The 12374-nt window shown below is 34.5% G+C and overlaps 1 protein-coding gene across 1 annotated transcript; it reads right to left on the bottom strand.

Moving 5' to 3' along the window:
• Positions 1–5114: 5114 nt before the first annotated feature.
• On the bottom strand, positions 5115–12077 carry Pdc (phosducin). The gene is made up of 3 exons (XM_004643981.3): positions 11999–12077; positions 8577–8722; positions 5115–5639 (listed from the first exon to the last, which is right to left on the bottom strand). The coding sequence occupies exons 1-3, from the start codon at positions 12057–12059 to the stop codon at positions 5115–5117; spliced, it is 732 nt and encodes a 243-aa protein (XP_004644038.1). The 5' UTR covers positions 12060–12077.
• Between the last annotated feature and the right edge of the window lie 297 nt (positions 12078–12374).

Below are 12374 nucleotides of genomic sequence, written 5' to 3'. Positions count from 1 at the left end.
TTCCACCAAAATAAGATTTTTAAAACTCACTGGTGTCCTAAAATACATGGAGAAGCCAAAAACAATTTTTGGGGAAAAAATGATAGGCAAGAATGACATCTGCATATATTTTCAGTAAAAAATACAGTGTAGTGCAACGGCCTTATTCTCTAACCTTTGTGGGACTTACACAATTCATTATGTAACTCTCTATAATTCAAGTTACTAAGCAAGTTTAATTTGATGTGTAATCATCATTGACTGTTTAAAGTGAATCTAATTTGTTAAACCAGGAACCCTGTAGGGGAAATAATATTGTGGTGTCAGCAAGAAACAAATGAAACCCTTTAAAATGAATTATTGTTTTGGAGCTAGTGAGTTTAAAACAAGCTAGCTGTGAATGTGTTCCAACTTTATGAATGGGGAATGGACACAGAAATAATATAGTCCAGTATGTGATACCTGGTCTTATGAAATAGTTTTTAAGAGCATTTTGTCATAAAATGTTTAGAAAGACATTTGTTTTTCGATTGAAATATTGTACATAAAATATCTAATAAATTTTTTATCTAGAGGGATGTGAGTGATGTATATCAGTGGGGGTAAACCTGTGGCACATGTTCCACAGTGGGCTGTTCATTGTCACTGAAGTTTCTAACAGGTTCCCCATCACAGATGGAGAAAGATGGTGCAGATTAATTGAGTTCTGTCTTCTTCATAATTAGCTTCTGTTTACACAAATATTTCTTTAATGTCTTATATTTATGTATTTTTTGCACCATTGTGCTTTGTATATGTCTATTATAATAAGCACTATTCAGTCATTATGACATATGTTTGTAATCCTAACATTCTGGAGGGCCAAACCAAGAGGATCATAAATTTGAGTTCAGAGCAGGCAAATTGGTGAGACCCCATTTTAAATACAATTTTTAAAGGGCATGTAGCCCTATGTGAAAGCTCTGGATTCAATTCCCAGTACAGTAGATAAATATAAATGAATAAATAGATAAGTACTACCATCTGAATAGTGTTTGTCAGGCACTGTGCTAAAAAGATACATGATTTGCTCTTTTCCCTTGGCAACAACACAGCAAGGATGCACTTCTGTTGTCATCATTTCACAGAAGAAAACTACATATGTAGAGGAAAGTTAATTTTCCCAATGTCAAAAAATGAGTGAGTGAATTCAGAGTGAGGAGCCTACACTGGTGCTCAAGATAATTTATCAGCACAATCTACACCCAAACAAGCAGATGCCTTTAGCATCTCTTGCTTATAAAGGTGATCTGATACCAAGGACAGTACATGGCAAATAGAAGATTATCAATGAATATTTTGACAACAAATGAGCTTCTCAATTTACAGGGTAATTTTGCTGTTCTTACCAATTTTCTTACTGCCTTTCAACATTTTATTGGATTTTTTTTGCACATTATTATTTGAGTGGTTTGTTGTGAGACATTTTAAACATTTACATTTAAAAATTCATCTTTTTGCTGAGATAAAAATGGTCTCTTCTACCAAACAAAATATGAGCTTAAGTGTTTACATGAGGAGAGCTTGTAATCTTATTTCTGCAGCAGCAGACTCGAATATTCTAGTCAAATCCTGCCTTTTGTGCAACTCTTCCTGATGAGTGTTTCCATCAACGCTTCACCCTGACAGCCCTGAGTCACCAAGTGCTTATTTTGAGAGTGGTTGCTATCATCACTCACTGTCTACGCAGGTGCCACCTAGTTACTTTTGTTTTGGCAATTATGGGTTAAATACATTTCCTGGGCTTAGTCTTGCTGAAGCTTGCTAACTCTCTGTTTTAAATTAAAGTATGGTGGGACATTTCTTACAAGAGTAAAGCTTTTATTGAACAGGAATCTCAAATCATTTTTTTATGTATCATGCTTTACATAGATGAGAGTTTTCTTTTGGTGTTGTCTTTTCTGCCTTTAGCAAGCAACACAGCATTACATTGTAATTAACACTGACTAGCGATTGAAAAGAGTTTATATTTTATTTTGTTAATACTGTTTTTCTTTTGAAAAAATATTTGGTTACCCTTGTTCACTGGCTTGCCATCATTTGTTTATGTACGTCCAGTCCATGGGATTAGTGTCAATCTAAAAAGCTATTATACTAAGGAAATTCTTGAATTATAAATATATTATGCAAGTATCTGATATTTTGCTGTAGGTTTTAAGCCTAGTAATTCCTTTGCAGAGAACTGAGATACATTTCCTAGCCTTTGCTTGAAAGGAGAAATCATGTTGAACTATTTTTAAAAAGCTCCTTACATAATTATCCTGCATGCCTCCCTCCTAGCACTTTTTCTCCATGTGATATGCTTATTGCTCATCAGCTTAGAAATAGCCAGTGGAGGGGCCAGGGAGATGGCTCAGTGGAATAAGCACTTCCCTGGCAAGTGCAAAGGCCTGAGTTCAATCCCCGGTTCCCCCAAAAAAAAAAAAAAAAGAAATAGCCAATAGGGATTTAAACACCCTTTTTTAGTTTATAAACAGAAATAAGGATTTGGGATTTTAGATACATTTACAAAACCAGTAATCCGTGAGTGAGTGGTCATTGTGATTTGGTCTAAGTAAAAAAGTCTTACTCATCTGGGTTTCATTAATATATAGTACCAACAGCAGACCTTTTTTTTCTCTCTCATTCTTCCTTTATTACTTTTCTCTATTCATTCAGTGGAAATACTGGATTTTGGAGCCCAAGAAGGACATAAAGCTAAATTTGAGAATAGACTGAATTTAAGTGATAGTTCAAAGACTAAGGGCTGGAGGAGGTTTCCTAGAGTGAGGGTTTGAAGAAATTAGTGATGGACTTTGAAGAAACAGCATGGTAGGCAGACACACAGTGTGCAGTAAAAGCCACAAGGGACTCAAGAAAGCAGGATGTAGTGAGATCTTGAGACATGCTTATGGAAGACAGAATAAAGATAAGAATTAGCCATGAAGAGTAGGGTGTGGTGATGTATGCCTTAATCCCTACACTTGGGAGGCTGAGGCAGAAAGATTGCCATGATTAGAAGCGCAGCCTGAAATACAGTTGTTTTTTTTAAAGAGTTAGCCATGAAATGTGACAAGATTATAAAGTGTTAGGGACAAAATCCTGATTGGAGTGAGATGAAGAAAACTAAGAAAATGAGGGGTAAAGATGATGACTTTCAAGGGCTGGTGAGATAGCTCAGTGGACTAAGCGCCTGCTTTGGCAAGTGCAGTGACCAGGATTTGATCCCTGGGCCTGCATGCTGTACCAGCCCCACTCCTGGGATGCGCTGAATCAGTGACAAGAGTCCAGGAATGGTGGCACATGCCCGTAATCCCAGCACTGAAGAGGCTGAAAACAGGAAGATTACTATGAGTCCAAGCTGCATAGTGAGACCCTGTACCAAATACATAAAGTGAAAAAAAAAAAATGACTGTAGATACCTTTTTTTACATACATAATTACAAAGAAAATCAGACAAGTATCTGGAAATGTTACATTATGAATGAGAATATTTTAAATGGTGGGGAATTTTAAAAACTCATTTTGAAGACAATATAAATAATACAATATAAAGGGAGAACTAGATGCAGTGAGGAATAGAATAACTGCAAAATATTACTATATAGGTGAAAACAAAAATTATTGCATAGGTGAAAAAATAGAATCCACAGCATAGCTTGGGTAATTGACAAGAGACAGGTGCATAGATACTTCTTCCTCATAACCTCAGGAGAAGCATTATTTATGAACATTTTAACCTGGTAATGAAAAGATGGGGTAGGCCTCATCTTGTAACTTCTGTTTTTTCAATGAAGTATGAGCAAGATGAAGTATTTGGAGTGGGAGAAAGGGATATAAAAGGCTTATAGAAGGAACAGAAGCTGTGAAATAGTCACTTAAAAATAGAGGCTAAAATGTGTGACACATGGCTGGTTTCAGCATTAGGCTGCCAGGGACAAACGTGCCAAACTGCTTTAAACACACATATGCCAGAGACCTCATTTCTGGGTATTTGTTGAGTACCATGCCTTTAGTTATGGATCATGTTGCTCCAGCTTTCGCTTAGCAGTATTTTTCTGAGTCAGATATCTACAAATTTTTTTCATTAGATAATTTGTACTCTTAAAAACATTTTAAAATTATACTTTATTTTGTACTTCCATGTGTTTGTCTAGGAGAACAGAATCCCATATATTTGCAAAGAAAATAAGTATATAGCGTGTACATCATTTCTCTGAATCAACTTTGATTGATTGATTGATTGATTGATTGATTGATTGATTTGGTACCAGGATTGAACCAAAATCTTGTTCTTGCTGGGGTTGCCACACAAGCGGTATGCTGCTGAGCTATTTCCCTGGCTGCTTCATTGTTTTGAAAATAGGAATTATACTATTGACATGAAGATTTATGGTTACTAATCAGAACTGCTATGTGTAAAATACCAGCTAACGATTGGCAATCACTGAATGACAGCTGGATTTATTATTACTACTACTACGACTGCTACATGTTACTTTTTCATCTAGAGACCTACAACCTTGCTTTCAGGGTTCCTGCCTTTTTAATACAAACTACATTTTTTAGAGTATAAATGTGGCACAATGTTCTGAGTTTCCTTTTTATTGATGTGATTAGAATACAAGATATTTTACTGAATGAAAACTTTTTGCATTGTGAGCCTTATAAGGTTTTAAGGAACTTGATAATGTAACTAACATTTAAGGAACAGTATACTTCATATAAAAAATTTAGTTTCTCATATTTTATTCTTGTTACAGAAGCAAAATTACAGTTAACATTCTAGTTTGGAAAGGACAAAAATGCTAACACTAGGGGAAAAAATGAAAAAGCTAACAACATGAAAGCGATTTTGAAAAACAAAGTACAGGTATTATTCCCATCCTTTTTGTTTAACAATAATTGCTAAGCCCTACAGTGTTTTTGTAGTAAAGCATTCTATGAATTTGAATAACTAATACTAAGATTGCTAATGACACAACTTGAGTGTCAGTCTTTTTTTCCAATTACAATAATCATGTACATATTTAATATCCTCTAAAGGAATATGGATACTACCCAAATTGATGTTCAATGTGTAAAGGATAAATATGAGATAATTGTCTAGTGACTCTTTATTCAATGTCTTCTTCCATGTTGGTATCCTCAATGGCATGCATTTCTTTTTCTGGTAGTAATCCATATTCATTTAGGAAAGACTCCACATCCCCAGCAAAAAATTCTTCTGCAAACTGTTCAGCAACACTAATAAAATTGCTTATGAGTTCCCCGCCTTTGTAGACGAGCAGTGTGGGAAGCACCTGTAAGGAAAAGCGGTCTCCGGCACCCGTATTGGAAGCTTTTATCTTACAAAATTTGACCATAGGGTACTCTGTTGCAAGGAAGGTTAAGCTACTGTTTAGGGCATCACAGCCCTTCACGCCGTCTTCATAAATGTGAACAACAATTGTGGTGATCTTCTGCTCCTTTTCAATTGTTTCTAGAAACTGCTCCCCAGTTTCTAGCTCATACACAAACCCATATCTAGGCCCAAAACTGAGCTTCTGATGCATATCTTGCATGCACTGTCTTCGATATTTACGAAGACAGTTTTCATCTTCTTTGTCTTGATTGATAAGTTCATATTCTTGTATGCTTATCTGAGAATATATGAAAGAAATTATAGTGGTCATTTAGTCAGAAATGTATGTTGGATTTTTGTTCCAGAGTTGCTTTCTTCAAAAAGAAAAAAAATACTAGGCATGCATGTACACACACACACACACACACACACACACGTTTCCCTGACAGTGCTTCTAGACATTAGTGTTCCCTGCACAAAAGCTATTAAGATCTTGTGTTTTACAATTTTGTAATATGTAGGATAAAATTTAAAAGATGCAGTCACTATTAATATGAGTTCATAATGGTTAATAATGGCTGGAGCAGCATCAACATCCCCTGAGAACTTGTAGGATAAAAAGATTTTCAGACACCACCAGATATGCGGAATCAGAGCCTGCGAGCGCTGAGTGATCCAGGTTTTCAAATGCCCTCTAGGTTATTCTTACCCTCTGGTTTAAACTTTCATGAGGAAAGACCTAAATTCCATCTTCCAAGACCACTATGTTTATTTATTTATTTATTTATTTATTTATTTATTTTTTACATAGGTACAAACCTCTTTTTTTTATAAGTCAACAGAAAATGGAGACCACTATGTTTAATTATGGCTAAAATACAAGATAATAGCACTTTATAACATCTACTTCATTATTGATGTATTAAGTAAAATTTTTAGCAGTGCTCCAACTAAAACAGAATGAAACACACAACAAAGGAACATTGGAACATTTGCCATATGAGACACCATTACTTACGGAGCACCCCACAACTATAGAAGTTGAAATGGGATACATCTACTGCTATCTTATGGTTGTGTGACCATTCAAACAGCAACAATTTTTAGAGGTGGGTAAAAACTCAAGAAACTAATTTATTGAAAATCTATCATGTCTAAGGCATCTTGAATATATTATATTACTTAATCTTAACAACAGACCTCTGAGACAGATACATTAGTGTCAATTCCATAAAAAGATACAGAAATTCAATGTAAGTATACATACTTAATGTTTTTATCATTTTCCTTTTTTCTACATCATAATTGTTTTCATTATTTTAAAGCCTATATTTTTCTATCAACATTATTGTCCCAATTCTATTTATTTATTTTGTATTTTAGGGAAGGGTCTACAGGGTGTTCAGGATCTCACTACTAGATTGGACTCGTAGTGATCCACATGTTTACAGCCTCCCAAGAGCTGGGATTACAGGTGCACTCCACCATTCCCAGTCTGTTCCAATTTAATTTAAACCCCTTTTGGCCCTAAAAGTTATGTTTTGTGTAATCCTTAGGTTGCTGCCATCCTCTTGTTAATTTAATAAGACAAATACACAACTAGTGATTTGAAAATACATTTAAGCATTCATATGAGAACCTGTTCTCTTCACATATTCAGAATATTTATATACTTAGGCATTAAGATACTTATCAGAGACTACCTTTAGCACAACATTTTTAATAATGTCTCACATATGCTTAGTATTTTGTAGTTCAAAACACTTTCATGTTTATTTTTTCTTCACATTTGTTCAAAACAAGTAGAAGATGAGTGTTTATAATTTCTCAAATGGAAAATTTAATTGTGTCATGTACATTACATAGTGACTAAATGAAGGAATCTTTCCCTCCAACTACCAGAAATCTTAGACTTGAAGATCATTGCCATGACCAGAAGAAGCCTTGGATTATGGCATAATTCTGATTTGATAATATGTCTGTTGAGACTCAGCATATGGTACTTATATACTAATTTGTAGATCAATAATCCAGTGAAATGATTTTTTCTCCACAAATGAGAATCACTTCATGATTCTATTATTATCTTTGTTATCTAAATAATAAATGCTAATTATGATGATTCAAAAAATGACCTAAAAGCTAAGGAAAGGAAATAGTACTGAAATTCCACCACTTTAACACCCAAATACTTTTTTTTAACATTTTAGAGGTGATACACATATTACACAATTTAAATAAGAGATCTTAAAAAATAATTTTTAAAAATGTATTTAGTACAGGGTCCACAGGGTCTCACTACACAGATCAGACTCATAGTGATCCTCCTGTTTTCAGCCTCCCAAGTGCTGAGAATACAGGCATGTACCACCATGCCCAGTCTCAATCGCTGTCTCAGCATGCCCTGGGGGCGGGGCCAGCATGGCATGCTGAGGATCAAAAAACGTACTTTTTAAGAGCAGTATGAAAATCTTTTTTAAAAAATAGGAATTTTTCTGCTTTTTATTTCTTTTCCCAACATATATCCTTCCAGATTACTAATATTGTCAACTCATGTCTCTATACAGACTCATTTTCTTATGGTCATGTATGCATACAAATACACAAAAATAGGACAGCCCTTTTGGGACCTCCAATCTCTCAGGAGCTATTCATATTCCCCATTTCTTTTCTTCAATAAATTTTCCTACTCTCAGAACAACAAACAAACAAATATACAGAAATGTCTTTTTCACTGCTCTAGAAAATAGAATCATTTATCTAATTTAAAATTATATTTTGTTTTCTCACACTGTGAAAATATTCCTTAAGTCAATTAATGTATTTGTAACTTGTTCCTTCAACCTGCATATTTCACTGAGTACACAATACCTTAGTAAGCATTCATTTCATTTCCACTTTTCTTTGCCAGTACAAACTATACTGTAATAAATATGTTTTGTAGTATTTTTCTTTTTATGGTACTTGGGATCAAATGTACGGTCTTTGTTCTAAGTAAATTTTCCAACCCTTTTTTTATTTTTCCTTTTGAGACAGTGTCTTGGTAAATAGCTAAACTGTCCAGAATGGCTCAAATTTGTGATCTTTCTGCCTCAACCTCTCAGAGTTCTGTAATTACAAGCACACATCACCACAGATTATTGGATAATACTGTAATGCTGTTTACGTATTTAGAGTGACTTAGACTACAAAACATATTGTAAACTCTCCATTGCTAATTTTTTGCTTGTCTTACCTTTCTGTGGACTTTTGAATCTTTGTCATCTCTACTTTGAGGAGAAGACATTTGCCTGAGGATCTCCTTCTTGCTAGGTGGAATTGATTCACTATCTTCACTTTCTAATTTAAACTTTCTCCAGTCATTTATTACTCCTTTGGGCCCTGGAATAAAGTTTTAAAAATTGTTTCTCTCTTTATTTCTAAAAGTATGTTTTGCACAATTGAAATTTGTGTATGTATTGCCTTGAGAAGACTTGTCATCTGCGTGAGAAACAAACATTTTATTGGAACTAGAAATGCCCTACTGTTCTCTTTGTGAATGTATTCTCCCAGTTTAATCTTGTTGAGTGGGTTTTGGCAAAGAATCCTTCTTCAACATTTGTGTTAATTAAAATATTGTGCTATTAGCAAAAGTTTGGGGTAAAGACATTAAAACTAGAATATATTAAAAGCTGTAATAAAATTACCACTTTTGTTACATGAGAAAGAAACTTATCAATAAACTCATAAGTGTTGGGGAAGCAACCATAGCAGTAAAAGACAATGAAAGGGCCTGATCTCAATTAACAAAACTAAAATGCCTTTAAGAAAATGATTCCATATCCATCAGTTCCATGTGAGATTTTAAGAATCTTTTGTGTATTTATTTATTTGATACAGGGTCTCACTACGTAGCTTGGACCTGTAGTGATTCTCCTATCTCAGCCTCTCCAGTGCTGGGATTACAGGCATGCACCACCATGCCTGGTTTTGGTAGCCTCTGGGGCTGGCACTTCATGTGGTACCAGGGATCAAACCCAGGTCCTTGCACTTGCCAGGCAGGCACTTAGATCACTGAGGTATTCACCCAGCCCAAAACGTATCTAAGCAAAAATTTCAGTAGCTAAATCAAAGATGATCCAACCTGAACTCTACTCTGTTCAGTTGCTCTGAAAAATAAAAGTGCTTAGAGGAAAATTTTAAATTCTTGAATACATGTGAGATATATATATATATATATATATATATATATATATATATATATATATATATAATTTTTAGGGAGGGGTCTATAGGGTGTTCAGGGTCTCACTACTAGATCGGATTCGTAGTGATCCTCCTGTTTACAGCCTTCCAAGAGCTGGGATTACAGGCGCTTGCCACCACGCCCAGTCTCAATTGCCGTCCCAGCGTGCCCCCAGAGCGGGGCCAGCATGGCAGGCCCGGGGATCAAAACCCCGGCCCCTGCGCCTGAATACATGTAATATTAAACTGATGATCTCTTACCAAAACTTAGTCTTTCCAGACTTTTAATATTATATTCTATGGAAAAAATTATATTCTGTGATGCAGCAGTTAAGGTGGATTTGCGATTTATGAACTTCATAATCTGCTTGGAAGATTGGTGGCACATACTTCTAGGTACGCCTGGTGGGTCGTGGAGGGGTGGCCTTGAGGTCGGGGTGTGGCCCCGCACCCCTCTGCTCTGGCACTGTCGCCCCGATATGCTTTCTTGCAGCCAGGGATCAAGCAGCTTTGCCCTACCGCACCCTTCGGTCGTGAGGTTTCTTCCTTGGAGCCAGCCACCCACATACCGAATCTCAGGAAACCATGAGCTGAATTAAACCTTTCCTCCTTTAGTCTGTAGGTAGGATTTTGTGTTCCATGGAAGTGTGACCAATACAGTGTTCATTTTCTTCCTCATATTGTCTATTTATATAATGTATGAGATATACATTTAAGATAAACTTGTTATAACTTTATATTATATTTAGTTAATCAGTGTTTTTAATTTTCTTGTGCAGTCTTCATCTTCCAGATATTTTATGCATGTGCAAAATATATACGTGGGTAAAAAAGAAAATATGTTTTCCTCTTGCTTTCTTCAAAAGGTGGGCTACAATACACATTCTTCTTTACATTATTTGCTCTTCATAATATACCTTGGAGATGTTTTTCACATTCATTGAAAGGCTCTTCTTTAAAAAAAAAAAAAAAAAAAAAAAGGAGGGCCGGCCAAATAGCTCACTGGATTAAAGCGTTTGCAAGCAGGCGCAGGGGATGGGGGGGTTTGATCCCCGCCAGCACCGGATTGAGACTGGATGTGTTGGCACGCACCTGTAATCCCAGCTCTTGGGAGGCTGTGAACAGGCGACTCACTAAAATACAATTAAATACATACATACATACCTACATACATAAAATGGAATAGTATTCTTTTGTAGAGATGTATATACTTTAACAGTTCCTTAAAATTGTGCACTATTTGTTTATTTTATGCGACATATGATACTGAATAAAGAGCTTTGTATATATTTTTCCCTATCTGCACAGTCTTGTATAGTGGTTATGTAAATAAAGTTATTTGGTCAAAAGGTGTATAAAGTTCTAACTTTGATGTTAGAATGGGCCTACAGACTTTTTTTTTTTCAGTTTACTTTCTTGTCAGCAGTGTATGAATGTATCTAATTCCTCTTTGGAATGTGTGAGGGAAAAAAAAATGTATTTTACCAAAGTTAATACTTAACTTTTTTTTTTTTACACCTCACCCCCAGAATGAATAGCTCATTTAATCTTTGCCTCTTATCTTGTTTGAGTGTTGATTTTACTCTGATGAATGTGTAGAAGCTTTTAGTATATTAAGACATGAGCTCTTAAAAAAAAAAGACATAAGCTCTTTATCTATTGATTTGCAATTTTTTTTGCAATTTATTAATTATTTTTGTTTTTTAAAAAATTTGTTCTTGGTAACTCTTACCAGACAACAGATACTTCGTTTGTTTTTCATTCCCCTTCTTTGTTATTTTTTCCTCTTTTCTTCATGTCCTTCCTTCCATTGATTTTTATTAATTGTTCTTTTTAAAAAGATTTTAAGTAATACTTAGATATTCCTCATAAATTCATTGTATAATGAATTCCTATGCATTTTGTTTAGTACTAGTATTATATAAACTTAAACTTCTGGGCTAAATTTAAAGGCTGTTAAAAGACAGAAGGAATTACTAGTCCAATAAGATACAACAATATTAAAAGAAACTCGTTTTAAAACTTATATCAGTGTAACTCTTAAACTCAGAAAAATATAGATAGCCACCTACAGTTTAACAGATTAAGAGAATAGTGTTCCAAAAAAAATTTAATTGGTTGGCAAGAGTGTAAGTGGCTTATTTATATCACAGGTGGATGGATAAATAAACAGACAGGTAGACAGACATCCTATAGTGGGTAGCAAGAAGTTACCAATAATTATTATTTCTTCTCACTCTTTGACATTAAGATAAAACTTTTATGAGTTATTTCAATTTTAATTATTTTAGACAGTAAAGTATTTTTTAGATTATTCTGTATTACCCATGAAGATATGGCTTAAATTCAAAATAAATATCACCAGTAAGGGCATTAGGTATTTCTAAATTGAATCTTAATTTTATAGGTATTGTGTCTTCTATCTTTATTTACCTGTATGTGTGGCCTGTCCTTCGAAATCTTCCTCCAAACTTTGGCTTTTGGCTTCTTCCATTTTAGGGACTGAATCTGACACAATCTATAGGATGAAAATTATTAAAAACAATTGAATTAGTATGTGTAAGTTGCTTAGTTCCTTACACAATAAGTTTTCTACATGTCTGTTGGATAAACTTGAAAGAGTAACTTTTATATATGCATATACAATATATCTATAATTTAAAAATCAGCATTTGGCTGGCAATGATATTATTAGTGTTTAAAACTTTCAATTCTGCTTTAGCTTTCAAAATTTAAAACAATAGTATTATTACAGATGAGGTAATCGTGTCTCTGTGTGATTGGAAGTTGGTGATAAAGGCAAGAACAC

This window comes from Octodon degus, unplaced genomic scaffold (assembly GCF_000260255.1).
Source record: "Octodon degus isolate 3935 unplaced genomic scaffold, OctDeg1.0 scaffold00188, whole genome shotgun sequence".
NCBI classification, from domain to species: domain Eukaryota; kingdom Metazoa; phylum Chordata; class Mammalia; order Rodentia; family Octodontidae; genus Octodon; species Octodon degus.
The sequence above is the reverse complement of the archived record's forward strand: the minus strand, read 5'-3'. Positions and strand labels throughout refer to the sequence as shown.